The 15777-nt window shown below is 41.0% G+C and overlaps 1 protein-coding gene across 2 annotated transcripts; it reads left to right on the forward strand.

The window, feature by feature from the left end:
- DNAJC21 (DnaJ heat shock protein family (Hsp40) member C21) lies at window positions 1-13906 on the forward strand. Of its 2 annotated transcripts, none has more exons than XM_075726844.1 (12): window positions 1-97; window positions 408-501; window positions 1508-1631; window positions 3097-3219; window positions 6386-6690; window positions 7975-8126; window positions 8486-8573; window positions 8793-8951; window positions 10124-10163; window positions 12042-12232; window positions 12641-12716; window positions 13432-13906. In XM_075726844.1, exons 1-12 carry the CDS (start codon window positions 1-3, stop codon window positions 13594-13596), a joined length of 1614 nt encoding a protein of 537 aa, XP_075582959.1. In that variant the 3' UTR covers window positions 13597-13906. The 2 variants fall into 2 exon arrangements, with proteins under 2 accessions (XP_075582959.1, XP_075582960.1); XM_075726845.1 differs by having other exon boundaries at window positions 12644-12716.
- Window positions 13907-15777: the final 1871 nt, after the last annotated feature.

A 15777-nucleotide genomic window follows, 5' to 3' on the forward strand; every position in this document is an offset into this window, starting at 1 on the left:
ATGAAGTGTCACTACGAGGTGCTGGGGGTGAAGCGCGACGCCGCCGAGGAGGAGCTGAAGCGGGCGTACCGCCGGCTGGCGCTGCGCTGGCACCCGGGTACGGCCGCCACGCCCGCCCTCCGCGGGCCCGGCCCGGCCGCAGGCCTGAGGAGAGGGCCCGGCCTGCCGGCACCGCGCCCGGCCGCGGGGAGAGGCCCCGTTCCCTCGCCGGGGCTCCGCCGGTGGGGCCGCGCCGCGCCGGGGCCGCCGCGGGGGCCTGCGGGGAGCGGGGCCGGGGGGCAGCGGCCGGGCAGCGGCCTCGGCCGCACGGGCGGCTTGGTGTGCCTGGCCCGGGTTGCCGAAGGGGCTGTGGCGGGCGGTGCCGCCGCGCGTTGACTCGTGTGCCGTCTCGTTAAACTGTCTGACAGATAAAAACCTCGAGAACGCGGAGGAAGCCGCCGAGCAGTTCAAGCTGATCCAGGCAGCCTACGACGTTCTCAGTGACCCCCAGGAAAGAGCCTGGTGAGCAGTGTTCGTGTGGTAGCAGCCTGCAGAAGGCTTTGAGAAATTCTCGCTCAGCCAGGACTTTGACTTTGCTTCTCGCTGGGCCTCGCCGCGCGTCGGCAGGGGCCGGAGCGGCTGCTTGGCTGCAGGCTCTGGGAGGGCTTGAGGGCCCTGCGCCATGCGGCCTCCTGGGCAGGCAGGGCCGCGCACCCCAGCTTCCGCAGGCTGCGTCGGGGGGTGCTGCCGGGCTGGGCGCTGAGGGGTGCTCCGGGGTGCCCCAGGGTGCTGAGGGGTGCCCCGGGGCGCGCCAGCGCTGGCCTCTGCTTCTTCCTCCCAGAGCAGGAGGCAGCTCGCACGTTGGCATGGGCACCCCTCTGGCCGTGGCCCTTGCCTTAGGGGGACGAGCCAGCCCCGCGCTGAGCGCGTGCGGGTGTTTGGTGAGCTGTCGGTGGCTGCAGGTGGTGAGCCTTAATGACATACGTAGCGTCGTGTTTCTGTAACAGTCCGAATTTGAAATACGCACACACGTCTCTCTTGGAAGAGATTGCCGCTTCAAATGTTCTGCCTAGCTTGTTTTTTCAAATGGGCTGAAGCGTCTGTCGGATTGTGCAGCCAAAAACACCTGTACTAAGTTTGTCCTCCTAGAAAGTACCGGTTTTCGATTTTTATATGCTAATGTACAATTTGGGGGTTTTTTTTGTGTACGTGTTAGATGATTTAAATAATGTCCTACCCATTTCTGAAAGCTTATTGAAGCATCTTGCTCAAATGTGTTTGCTACCTGCCCGTTAAGAAATTGCTGCTGTAGATATTGCAGGTAAAGTAACAGTAAGGAAACTAAAAGTCAGGAGAGAATATTTACTGAGCCTATCTTTTTTTTCTCTCTGGAACCTTTGGATACGAGAGACCAATTCCAGACACTGGGCTAAGCTATACACTGAGGTGATATGCGTACTGTGTTAGCTTACCAGCACTGGGGTATGTTCTGTGTCTCTACATCCTTGATACTGTGAATTTTCGCTAGGTATGATACTCACAGGGAGGCTCTGCTGAAAGGAGGAGTTGATGGAGACTATCAAGATGATAGTTTAGATCTGCTGCACTACTTCACTGTTAGCTGTTACTCTGGATATGGAGATGATGAAAAGGTAATGAATTAATTAATCTTTAATGAATCAATTTAAACTTCATGGAGAATGTTGGCATTTGCTTCATGTTGCAAAGCTATGTGTGGAATTGTTGAGCACAGGTAGCGATAATGCTTACACAAGTCTTTCTAGGACAAAACTTAGGCTGGATGCTTAGGGAAGCTTTAATTCCTGCTTATTGTCCAACAGTTACTTAGTCATGATTTCCAACTGTACCATACAACTGCAGAGTGTGCGTGTATTATTTATTTACGTTACATAGTGAAGCATTCCAGTGCTTTGCAGTACCATCTGTTTGTTCAGAAATATCTTTAATGGGCGAGAATGCTTCAAACTAAAAAAAAGCAATATAACAACAGTCCTTGGGGAAAGTGTGTGTCGTGGTTTAGCCCCAGCGAGCAACCAAGCACCACGCATCCACTCGCTCACTGCCCCTACCCCAATGGGATGGGGGAGAGAATTGGAGGAGTAAAAGTGAGAAACACTCCTGGGTTGAGGTAAGAACAGTTTAATAATTGAAATAAAGTAAAATAGTAATGATAATAACAACAATATAATAATGATAATAATACTAACAATATACAAAGCAAGTGATGCACAATGCAATTGCTCACCACCCGCCGACCGATACCCAGCCAGTTCCCGAGCAGCGATCGCTGCTCCCCGGCCAACCCCCCCCAGTTTCTATACTGAGCATGACGTCATATGGTATGGAATAGCCCTCTGGTCAGTTTGGATCAACTATTCTGGCTGTGCCCCCTCCCAGTTTCTTGTGTACCTGGCAGAGCATGGGCAGCTGAAAAGTCCTTGACTAGCATAAGCAGTACTCAGCAACAACTAAAACATCAGTGTGTTATCAGCGTTATTCTCCTACTAAATCCAAAACACAGCACTATGCCTGCTACTAGGAAGAAAATTAACTCCATCCCAGCCGAAACGAGGACAGTGTGCTTCCTGTAATTGAATCCCCTGTTGGGTTTTAAGATACTCGTGATAACTTTAAAAGCTTCAGGTGATTAGAAGAACCTCTGCAAGAGAAAATCCTTATCTGTCTTTGTGTTACTATACTAGGAGTAAGTTAGTAACATCTTAATTTAAAAAGAGATAGGATACTTAACAGTGAATTTTCTATTTGGAACTTCCTCAAAACTTGATTCTGTGTAACCAGAAACTTACCAACATCTCCAGCATGCTGAAACATTTTTTTTTGGTTTAGATTTGAATACAGGTGCTTGATGTGCGAGAGACAGAGACTGCACGAAAGAGATGGAAATAAAAGGAATGTGAGAGAACGGGAACTTTGTGAAACAGAAATCTAGAGCAAGTGCTTATAAGGGCTTTACTCTGATTTTGAGTTGCAGTTGCAGAATTGTAATAGCTCTCTAAAATACACTACTGTAGCTGAGCATTTACATCTATTATTGAGCTGTGCAAAATGAGTCAGATTTTTTTTTTTTTATTTCAGGGATTCTTTACTGTCTATCGACAAGTTTTTGAAAAGATTGCAAAAGAAGAGATGGAATATATGACCCAGGAAGATACTGAAGAATTCCCTATGTTTGGATATTCCCAAAGTGACTATGATACGGTAAGAACAAGTGTAAATCAACCAAAAGTAACACACTTAAGTCATTACTTTGTCCCACACTGAAATCAAAGGAAGGGCTCTGGCTGATCTCTGATGTGAGTACAAAACCATGTATCTGCTGTCCTTGTTACTACTGTAGACCATTACTATAAAGGAAGTGCTTGTGTTCTGATTCATAATATTTAGGTGAATTAAAATTGCTATTTCCTGTTGGACTATATTATTAGCCAGGCTTTTAGGGTAAGTTGTCAGGCAAACACTTCACAGAGCTAACCATCAGTTATGCCAGTGAAACTTAAAGTGTAGTGTAAGGCCTATAAAACAAAAGAACAGGTGTTTTCTTTGCTTCCTGATGAGAATAGTTTACCAGTGTTTTAATGCAATTTACATTACAGAAAGGGATATTGAGATTATTTTTTTTTTTTTAAATAACATGTAGTGTCTTGCCTCATTTAGGAAAACTTCATAGCACTTACTGCATAACACAGCCTGTAGAAAATGGGAGATGTGGTGGTTGAACTGCGATGTGAGCTCCCACTGTGGTACTCTTGTCATCTACAATTATTCTATAGTAAAATTTAATTTCCAAAATATTGCATGCTTCCCAAAGGAAAGCAAGAAAAGAAAATATGTGGGGGACACTTGAATTCTTGTCATCTGGTTTGCCAGCTCTTTGTTACATTCTATCAGACTTAGAATTTTCTTTTTTTTAGTTCACTTCCCCAGTGAATAACTCCACAGTATCAGTGTACTCAAAGGTTGTTCCTAGTCTGCTACTTCTCCCTGTCACTTTTAGAATTGTACTGTACGACTAATTATTTATGAAATTTAAATTGATACAGACCTTAAAAATCAGTAACTTCAATGGTACAAAACTTGGTTGGAGTTGGAAACAAAGTTACAAATGAAACTAAGAAGTGTCAGAATGGGTGTTTGAATGTCAGGTAAAATTACAGGGTGGCTTAACAAATGAAAATCTGTCCCAGGGAGAGAATATTTAGTGTCTCTGAAACTGCTAAAATCTGTCCTTTAATGGAGTTATCTTGAAACATCTTTTGGAAACTGCTTGTTTTGAGGCTGTGGGATAGATAGTGTTACAGACCCAAAATAGCTTCTATGCTGTCAATGAATAACTGCAAAAATGGCTGATATTCTAGCATTAGCATGCTTTGACATCTGCCTTGTTCACGCTTTTTGGAAGCAAAGTGCTCACGTTTTTTTAAAAGGGATTCATAGGGGTATTTTATGGGAAGTGGCCTCAGTTAAATGGGAAAATCATTATCCCTGTTACCTTATGTTCAGACAAAGAGATCACACTGTCAGACGATTCCAGCATTGCAGTGCTCACTTCTCTACTCAGTGGGAGTATCGTGGGAAAAGGGAAAAGAGTTTTAGAAGGGAGCTACAAAAACTCTACAGTAGAGGCTTCAAAATCTGTAACGTGAATGCTGTCTGGTTCAGTCTGCTGAGTTAATTCACAAGAAGCTTGAGAGGCAGGTTGATCAATGCCAGGCAGCCAGGTAAGATATTCTTAAGTCTGTGACTTCACAGGACTTCATGGGAAGGGAAGACTTGTAGGTCGATTAGATGCAGAAACAAAAGTGATCAGCTCCAAGTATAAGTAGTAGGCAAAACAAAATCCACCTGGGAGTTAGCAAGACCTGCTGTACGGTCTTCTGGAGAGTGTCAGGGATGTGCTTGTATTTCGGGTAGCTGCTGAGGAGGATGAAAGTCTCAGCTTATACAGGTGGTGAAGGGGAGGATGATCCCAGTCATCAGTTGATGGCCATGCATCCTTTTGCACAGAAGATAACCCCCTTGGAAGCAGAAATCTGAGATAGGGAGTCTACTGTCACTTAGGTTATTTGATTAAATATGAATATTTATGGGTTATTATAGACCTGGGGTTTTGTGATAGCAGAGAAAAACTTACCTGCCAGAGGCCACAGCCATGGACCTTTGCGTGTAGGTAGGCCATTAGAAATTAGTGTTGAGGTGTTGATAGTTATAGTCCATGTGAATACCAATGGCAGAAGGAGGAGAAGAGGAGATACTAGAAGAAGACATATTAAACTGTTAGGGTTAAATACTTCTATGAGGTATTCCAAAATATAAACAGTAGTGCATGTAGGAGTAAGTAGTAAAAAGGCAGCTTAATGGAGTAAGTAATGTAAGAAGGGAGTTTAGGCATATCGTGTTTCCTGAATATACAAAATGCAGAGGTTTAATAATTATTTGAAGAGGAATAGAGAACAAAACAAAAAATAATTATGCCATTTTATGCCAGCATTTACTCATGAATAGTAAAAGGAAGGAGAATAAGGAAAGATCATTTACTGTTTCTTTTAAAGAGAGCTAGAGGGCATCATTTTAATCTGCAGTCATATAATTTGCTAACAGAACAGGAGTTAAGTGCATCTTCACATAGCCCCTTGTTAAACTGTCCAAGTCACAGCTCTGTGCTATTGTATATACCAATATACATAATAAAAGAAATAATAAAATAATAAAAGAAATATTAAATATCTTAAAATAATTAAATTGATTTTAAATTAACCAATTTTTAAATTAATAATTTATTTAATTAAATTAATAAAAGACATATTAAATTCATGAAAGAAAAATCCATCAAGGGCTATTAATTTCTGTCTTGTTTTGGAAGAAGAGAGAATATGCAGGGAAGAAATAGCATTATGTACGTGTGTTTGTTTTATTGCTCTTTTTTGGCTGGTCATTGGCTGCTGTTGGAAGTGTATGGCTGATCTTTGATATAATTTAGTATAGTGGTTCTTAGGCAATACATGCATATGCCTGCTTGCACACAGCGTATCTGATTCTGGTTGTGCTTTTCAGTTTGACAAGAAAAGTACAGCACAGCTAAGTAACTGGGCCCTAGTGTCAGTCAGCATGATCCAATCCTGCAAGGGGATATTTTTTAGAAGTTGCAGTTTGGAATAGTTTAGACAAGGCTGTTGATTTGGCATGGTTTTAAATTTTAAGGTTGATGTTAGAGGTTTCTCTAAACCTTCGTGTGATTTATTTATACTCTGAGGGAAAACTCTGGCCTGTATGGAAGACATGAAACTGCTACGTTGTCCTGAATTATTTGATATGGTTTTTGTCCCCCCCAAAACAAGTGACTTGTTTAATTCTTTTTTTCTTACAGGTAGTCCATCCTTTCTATGCATATTGGCAGAGTTTCTGTACTCAGAAAAACTTTGCTTGGAAGGAAGAATATGACACACGACAAGCCTCAAACCGCTGGGAGAAACGAGCTATGGAAAAAGAGAACAAGAAAACAAGAGATAAAGCAAGGAAAGAGAGGAATGAACTGGTCCGTCAGCTAGTAGCCTTTATTCGTAAAAGGGATAAAAGAGTACAGGCTCACAGAAAACTTGTAGAAGAACAAAATGCAGAAAAAGCTAGGAAAGCAGAGGAATTTCGGAGGCAGCAGAAGCTCAAACAAGCCAAGTATGTAAATGTGGAACAAATCTTTTCTTTTAAGCTTGGAGAAACTATCCATGAGGATACCATGTAGAGTTGGATTCTAATAGTAGCTCCACTTGCTCTTTTAAACATCCCTGAAAATGTTACGCATTAGTTTTGGTCTTAAGTCTGAGCTTTTTAAAACCTGAGTGTCTCTTCATTGCACTGACAGTAGAGATCTAAGATAACCAGGGGATAGTTACGTATGTGCTGCAGGTAACTGGCTGTAGTAGCACAGAATCCAGTGTGCTTTTACTTACCTGGGGAAGTAAGATTTAATTGTTATCATTGGTTCCTTTAAAGAAAAAAGAATGTATGTTTTGGAATGAGGGAGAACAGGACTATGACAACCTGGGATTAGATCAGCTTCATCTGCCTTGGAACTGTACCTGCTAAAAAGAAAGTAGGAAAAATGAACTTAGTTTTGCTTTTCCTTTTAACTCTTCAGAAAGGATCTTTTCATTGGACTAAATGCATTTTTTTTTTTTTGATGCTTTTGTTTTTCCCAAAATTAAGTAAGAGGAGGAGGCAATCTCCTGAGTGTAAGCACAATTTATTCTTCCAACTAGAAGAGCTTTTTGCCTGCAAATGGGAGAAAGGAGCTTAAATTCTTAAGAGTGCACTTGCATAATAACTGCATATTGATTAAAATTATATAATAATAAAAAAAATATGGAATATATTATGTACACTTTTTTTTTTTCCCCTAAAGGGAGAATGAAGCAGAGTTATGCATTTACTGACAAATGGCTTGATAATTCTGAGTCCAGGAGCCAGCTGGAGCAAAATTCAGCTGTACTGTACTGATAGATAACTTGGGCCATACTTAGATTTGGAAAACTGAGATGGTTATGTTCCCACAGCACAAGGTCAAGCAGTAATGTGCTTGTGGCTTTTGTGGTCCTGTACTGTTTGCAGGTTTGGATCTTGCAGCACATAAAAGCAGCTGTACTGCTTTGAGGATTGAGATGACTTTCCTGCTGTCAGCTTGATACTGACCATGCTGCATAGCATTTCCTGCGTGAAATTCAAGCAGGACCCACCTATGTTAATACCTCTTTACTTGCAGCGTAGATCTGCCCATTGATGTCACAAATTAACTGCTCAGATTTCCAGGCCCTACAGACAATTGTTTGCTCCATCATAATATGTTCAGGACTTTCCTACTAATATACTGTAGAAGAACAAGTTATCTTTTAAATAATACTGTTTCTGTAATTCCCATCTCATGGACACAATGTAGAAGTTACTGTATTATTCTGCTTAAAGGCTCGCTGAGCAGTATAAAGAGCAGAGCTGGATAACTATGTCAGATCTGGAGAGAGAGTTGCAAGAGATGGAGGCACAATATGAAAAGGAATTTGGAGATGGATCAGATGGTGAGGATGAATTAGAAGAACAGGAAACAAAAGACATTGAAGGTATGGGGTGTGAGGGGGTGACCTGTAGCAAGTCGTCAGCCTGAGTGTTGGCTCACTGCACTTAAAGCCCCAGATTCACAGTTCTGACTGTACTGCAGCTCCCTGCCTCCAGCTGAGGTGTGCCAGGCTAGAGTCTGGCCCTCTCTGGTGCTTTCTGTTGAACATGAGAAGACATCAAGCTACAGCTGTTAATTTATGCTCATGTGTGATTTTGTGAGATGGTCTTGATCTGTCTGTGTGTCAGTAATACTGAATAAGTTGAATGTCAGTGTTGTGACTATTTTCTGGGGCTTTAAGAGCAGCTTACACAAAAATCACTCATCTGACTTTGTCTCTCTGATCCCCACTGATCTCTTCAGACAAACTGAATGATGAGACTGAAGAAGCTGAATTTGTTGATGGTCTGTACTGCCCTGCTTGTGACAAATTGTTAAAAACTGAGAAAGCGTAAGTGCTTGCGGTTGGGGATTTGGGGTTGGGGGTGTTGCATTTTAAGACTTTTTAACTTCACATAATGGTCAGTGTTGTCTTTCCAGTAGAGACATTGTCAGGGCAGAATTTTCCATACTTAGTAGTGATGGATAATGGGCCTGTTGTTAATTTATACGTAAATATAACAATGTTTGCTCCGAGCTACCTGCAGTAACGATCTGCTGGTCTTCACAGCATGAAGAATCATGAGAAATCAAAGAAGCATCGAGAGATGGTAGCACTGTTACGACAGCAACTGGAAGAAGAAGAAGGGAAATTTCCTGTGTCTTTGGATGATGCAAATGGAATGCATACCAAAGAGGAGGAAGAAACAGAAGACATGCCCAAACAGAAGTACTTTAAATTGGTTTTAATTTTATCATGACTAATGATTGAAAAAGTCTTGGAAGCCCTCAGATGGAGCTTCTGATGATTTATAGTTGTGTTGAAACAGCATTATGCAATTTAAAATATTTCTTAGCATCAGAGTTCCAGTAAAATGCATGCATTAATGTGACGGCGTTCAAATGTTGTAGGATAATAGTCTCATATTTTCTCTGCTTCTTAAAGTTACATGTTAAGGAAAAGTAGTGGTTCTTATTTTTCAAATAGGGGAACTTGCGCAGGGCCAGTGTTTATTGATTTGGTACTTTTTGGGTGCTGGCATACGTAGAAAATGAGTGTGTATCACGGTTTAACCCTGGCTGGCAATTAAGCACCATGTAGCCACTTGCTCACCCTTTGCCCCCCGGTGGGATGGGGGAGAGAATTGGAAGGGTAAAAGTAAGAAAACTCATGGGTTGAGATAAGAACAGTTTAATAATGGAAATAATAATAATAATAATTTAAAAAATGGTGAAAGGAAAACAACAAGAAGAGGAACAAGACGTAGGAAAAAACAAGTGATGCAAATGCTCACCACCTGCTGACTGATGCCCAGCTTGTCCCTGAGCAGCGATTGCTTTGGCCAGTTTGGATCAACTGTCTTGGCTGTGCCACCTCCCAGCTTCTTGTGCTCCTGGCAGAGCATGGGAAGCTGAAAAACTCCTTGACTAGTACCGTGTCGGTACTAGTACACACGCTACACTAGTAGCATCAGTACTATTTAGCAACAACTAAAACATCAGTGTTATCAACGTTATTCTCATCCTGAATCCAAACCACAGCACTATGCCAGCTACTAGAAAGAAAATTAACTCTGTCCAAGCTGAAATCAGGACAGTGTCCTTAAAATCAGAATTGATGACGTAAATTGCACAACTTCATTTTTTAAATGGCCAAATCATAATACCAACTGTCTCACTAGTATCTTCACGATCAGTGTTTTACTAAATGAAATCGGTAGTTTAGCAGAACTGTTGTTTGTATTTCAGGCATGAGTAATTTTCTGTTTGTGGCTACCTTCTCCCTAATATCACATTAAGAGGATAAGCAAAAATATAACTTGTCACCTTTTTAGAAGTGGTACTTGTTTGTTTTTTTTTATTTTCTTGAAAAGAGGTAATGTTAAATTCTTATCTTTACAGACTCTCAAAGAAGCAGAGGAAGAAACAGAAAACAATGATGGTATGTAAAAGATAAAGATATTCAGGGAACTTTACAAGCCAGTTTTGTTATCTCCTAACTTAACTTTTTTTTGTTCTGAAAAATAAGAACAAACTTGAAATTCTACAGAACTTGAAGGCTCTTTCCAGATATTAATTCTTCTTTGACTGCAAAATAATTATTACACTTATGATCATATTTTATGATAGTAATCTCATAGACCTCACTTTGTTCTGTTTGTGCAGACCTAATAAATGTGGTGCTGGGTCTAAAAAGGCTACAGTCTGAAGTGTAAGGAAAACAGATGGAAACAGGCAGATAGGGAGAATGCAAGGAGTTGATCAGAAAGACCAGCAATGGCCTTAGTGCATTAGCAGCTCAGTTGTTTGGTGGTCGGTTTCTGCTTTGGTTGCTAGAGTTGGTATAATGTATTGTTTGTTAATCTCTAACTTGGGGAGTTGGGGAAAGTAACAGATTAGCATCCTACTGGCACTGTAGTTGTTGGAAAGAACACATCCATTCCACCTTTCACCTGAATTGTAAACATGAGTAACGCCAGTCTGTTGTACTCCAGGATCTGAGTCTGTGCATGACATGACAGATCTGTGCTGACAGCAGTGGGGTGGAATTCAATTACTGCAAGCTGTTTCAGGCTTGAGTGGCAGGAGTGCCACAGTGAGCAAACTCTTCTGTCTGCCTTCCTCAAGCTTGATCCTTTTCAAGTCTTACCTCTTCTGTCTTTTCCCAGATGGTTGTGTCTTCCCCCAGCCTAACCCCCTCTAGTCTCCTATTACGTGTTTACTTTCACTGCCCTCTCCCACACCATCATTATCTCTCATCCTCAAGAAACTCCCCTGAGACTTTCAAGCAACTGAATTTTTCTTGCTTCTCTTTGGCTGGTATTGCATAGTCCAAGTCAGTATTGGCTTGACCTTGTTTCTGTGCAGGCTGTCAGGCTCCTGTTCAACTCTTAGCCCCCTCAGTTTGAAATCAGAAGGTCTTGCCCTCAGTGTATAGGTTGCATATAGGCACTGTCTCTCTCTTCCATCAGTTTGGTCACAAGGTCTTCTGCAGCTCAGACAGTAGGTGCCACTCTTGCATAGCATGAGCTGGAATCTTGTGCAGTGAGATTCTTCTGGAAGCATAACCTCCATCCTCTACCAAGCTTTACGGAGTGCAGGGAATTGCTATGGTTTTTGTTTTCTTTTCCTGAAGATAGGTAGATAGATTAGCCAAGTTTTTTCAGTAGCTGGGACTCTGTGAAAGATACTAGAGGTTATAGAGTTGCATTAATGTAGTGTCAGGTTAAGTTAATTATCCTGCTTTTGGGAGCTGAGCTGTTTTGATTCAGACATGCTCAGGGGTTGATCTTTTGCTGAACTGCATGTATTGAGTGTGCCCTGTCTTCTGGTGCATGGAAAAGGCTGCCAGTGTTTTCTGATGTTGGGGACAGAAAATACAGTGCGTCTGTCTAGCTTCAGTCAGCTCAGTTATTCTCGCTTAAGTGTCCTAACACACGTCTGGCACAGAAAACTAGTCTAAATAATTAACATTTTGCAAAGTTATAAGCAAAGCCACTATCTTATAATGTGAAATGGTAGCCAGAACAGAATGACCCCTGTGTATAATTAAAAGCTACCTTCATTCTCCTCTTCTGTAGTTTTAGAGGCTGTTTTATTGGTGTTTCTTCCCTTCATCACAGGTGGCCTCATCTTTCAAAACAGGAGAACTAAGGTTTTACCTGTTACAATCTCACTGAAAGCACACAGTAAAATTAAGAGGGTCCATGGCTTTGTGTTCTCCCCAGCCACCCATTTTGAGGTAAATGAGGTATAATACTATAAACATTATCACTAATGAACTTGAAGTCGTTAACTTGCATTTCTTCTATTTGGACAGACTTACGAGGACTCTTTTGATAGAAGTGCTGATGAAGAAACAGTTGAACAAAAGGAGGTGCCCTATGTGGACAAGGACAGTGGCTCAGCAGAGGATTTGGTAAATGATGGCCAAAGATGTGCTGCGTCAGAGGACGCAAGTGCCGCAGAAGATGTTGGCCAAGCGGATGAAACAAAAACTGAAGTAAAAAGGTGCGCTGACATGCAATATTGCAGTTCCCGTGTTATTCTGTGTCATGTTTGATACTGTCAAACAAATCTAGATTTACTCACCAATGTGAACGGGGGACAACTGCACTAAATCAGAGTTGAATATGATACTAAACAAGGAGTTTTAGGATCTACTTTGGAAATGGCATTTGACTGCAGATCCCTGCCACATCACTTACCAGTAGTAGATTTATGATCTAGCCAAATCTTGAGATCGATGATTGATTGTTTAAGTTAAATTGCTTTATTTTTTTCCTGAGGCACTTGCATTGTGTTGTGTGAAGGAAGAAGAGGGGGAAACAGCAGAGACATTGATGATTGAAAACCATCAGAAGCTCTTAAATGTTGAATGTTCCTGTGCGCTGATCTTGGTTTCTCTTTGTTTATCAGCAGTACTAAGCCTAAAGGGAAAAAAGCCAAGGATGCAAAAAAATCTGCTAAGGCATCTTCAGAGCACCCAGCAACGGTATGTCAAATTACTTAGGCTGTGTAAAAGCTGCTGGTCATGTTATTACAAACAAGGTTGGTTGGTTCATGACCTCCAGTCTACAAATTTTGTTTCAGTTTTTTGCTTATTTTTTAATAATGCAGGTATTTCTATCCCTGTGATTTTATTAGAAGCTAGGAGACTGAAACATCTGCTCTTGTCCTTGCAGAGAAGAGCAGGACTAAATTTCAGTTCTGAGAGAGCTGCTAAAGCTCTATATCTGAGTCAGTTCAAAACAAACATACAACTGAAGACAGACCTGTTGTCATTAGGCAGATGACAGGCAGTACCATTTGCATCTTTCCCAATATTGATGCTTCCCAGAAAGAGCAAAATCTTGTAATAACTACAGCTAAGATGCATTAAATTCACTAAATCTCACAGCTGAAAGTAGTAAGTGAAGTCTTTTTTAGTCAGGTGAGATCAAAAGTATTCTTTATCTTGAATTACATTTGCAAGGCTTCTATTTGTGTTCTTGGTTCTACTTAGTACTCTTCAAAATGTCAAGAAGTCATATCTGTGATTTTTTTTAAGATACATAATTATTAATCAGTAATGGAATATCTGTGATAGAAACAAACAGCTTATTCACATTTCATTGCCTAAGAGAAACTGCATACAACAAATTGGTGTATTATATTTATTACATATTCCATACGAATGTGAAGCATTTTGTTTTTTCCCCTCATTGTAGAATGAAGTTCCCATCCACTGCGTAACCTGCAACTGTGCATTTCCATCCCGAAATAAACTGTTTGAACACCTAAAAGCCACAGGACATGCAAAAGCAACACAACCACCAGCTGTAAATGGAGCTGTAAACACCAGAAACAAAAAGGAGAAACGTAAAACCAGATAGAACTTTGTGACAGTGACAGTCTTCAGAATTGTACATGAAGACTCTCCCAAAACCGAAAGGTGCACACTGCCTGTGTTTGGAGTTAAAAAAGAAAAAAAGGAAGATACAACAAAAGGAACATCATTTTGTGGAGGAACATGTGCTTCCTTTTGGTTTTATCAGCCTTTCTTTAATGACAGGATTTGACCTACCATCTCAGCAGCTTTTACCTTGGGGGTGGAGGAAGAGTAATTCAAAGCTACTCACCTTGCATTTCTGTTGAAACTCGCAGATAAAGTACCCTCACAGAGGAAATAATTTATTATTTTAACACTTGTGTTGCTGCTTTTCTTTTGAGAGGGCTTAGCTCAGTGTGAGTATAGCCAATAGAGGGCCCTGTGCTGCTTTATCACCTATCAAGGATGAAACACCACCAAGACATGGAAAAACAAAGCCTTTTCTGCCATCCCCAAGGGCCCTTTCAAATTACTTAATTACATTAAACAGTTGACAGAAGGGAAAGAATAAGATGACAAAGCTGGTTAATCAGTTTTGACAGTTCCTGTTGGTTTTGTACATCTACCTGCATGCCAGGTGTTAGAAAAAGAAGTTGTGGAAAGGCCTTGCTGGAATAAGTGAAGGAAGAAATAAATGAGTGACATAAATTAATTTCTTCTGATTTCTAGTGAAAAAAAACCATGGGAATTGGTACTGTATCTCTGTTTAAATGCATAATCTACCTGATCTTGAGTAGTACCTAAAAAAAACCCACCCACAAACAAAAAAACAAACAAAAACAACAGGTGGGATAACAAACACCTGATTTTGGAGTGGAAGTGGATTTTACACAGGAGTTGTCAATGCAGTTGGAGAAGGCAGTGCTTGGCAAGGCCTGTAGTATGTTGTTTAGGAAACCCCTAGAGTACAATTTTCCAAAAGCACTGACCTTGCATTAACTAAGTTCCTCTTAAGTTTCAACTCATCTCACAAAATGGCAGAATACTCCCCTTCCCCAACAAGTTGACATGGTTACTTTTATTGGGTTAAGGAATTATTCAAATGTTAAAATCTGAATGAAAGTGAAATGATAAATGCCATTTTTTTTGTTGGAAACTGAAGGAGGTAATGAACTAAAACATTAAAAAAAAAGGGATTATGTAAGAAAGAAACATGGCATCTTATTTCACTAGCCTGAGTTTGCATCTTTGCTAAATGACTAATGGGTGTGCTGTGCAATCCCAAAAGCAGCAGGAGTAAAAGAAAAGCGTATTCTGGAGAGGATGATGACTGGATTAGACTCCCATGATAAAAATAATTACTGTAATTAGAAACTTTTTGACTCCTATGTGCACATGGATTCTTTTCATGCTCTAATTACAGTGTATCCTTACAGTAAGGTAAATGGTTTTAACTTTGTTCTGCTCAGGGTGGTTCTCAGCCAGAGATTGACTATGCTTATGTAAGTGAAATCTCGCAGACTTAGCCCTGCAGTATTACTTTTTGACTTAAATTTTATTTCTTATTTAAATAAAACCAAATACTTATATCATTTGCCTGTTTTACAAATACTTGTGTATATTGGGTATAAATGGCAAGGTTTTGGTAGCAGGGGTGGTAGCTGCAGCAGCAGTGACAGCTGTGGAAGGCAGTGGGGGACTGCCCTGCACTGGTCCTAGCCAGCTCCGCACTAGACCCACTGCGCACAAATGCTCAGCCATTCTGGAGTGTGTGGTGCTTCTGTGAAAACACATTTGAGGGCCACAACGCTGTGGAACAAAGGAGGCATTCCATGGCAGTGCTGGTACCACCCCCAAGAGGACTATGCGTGCTACAAAATCCAAACCGCATGTACTTCCCCAAAACAACTTTATTAATTTGCTGTCACTTTTTATGAAAATTATCAATTTTGTTATGATGCTCATAGATGAAAGATGAACACATGTCTGCCTCTTCATCTGATACCCAGTTGACCCAATTAGGGGGTTTTTATGCTAATGCTAGAACAGGTGTGGCTAATACATGACACCACTGTAGAACTTAACTCTATGTCTACAAAACAGATTAGGGCATATTCTTTATCAAACGCTGGATCTGTCAGACTGCTCTTACAATACTGAAAAAGTATTTCATCTTCAGACTATGATTTTCTTATCCAGTGTAGATTAGCGCAGAGTCTGGGTTTTCTCATGTAAGGAAACAAGT

This window comes from Pelecanus crispus, chromosome Z (genome assembly GCF_030463565.1).
Source record: "Pelecanus crispus isolate bPelCri1 chromosome Z, bPelCri1.pri, whole genome shotgun sequence".
In the NCBI taxonomy this organism is placed as follows: domain Eukaryota; kingdom Metazoa; phylum Chordata; class Aves; order Pelecaniformes; family Pelecanidae; genus Pelecanus; species Pelecanus crispus.

Coding starts and splice junctions, on each gene's coding strand:
- DNAJC21 (XM_075726844.1), top strand. CDS start 1: ATGAAGTGTCACTACGAGGTGCTGGGGGTGAAGCGCGACGCCGCCGAG. Junction 502..1,507: donor GACCCCCAGGAAAGAGCCTG/GTGAGCAGTGTT, acceptor AATTTTCGCTAG/GTATGATACTCACAGGGAGG. Junction 10,164..12,041: donor AGAAACAGAAAACAATGATG/GTATGTAAAAGA, acceptor CTATTTGGACAG/ACTTACGAGGACTCTTTTGA.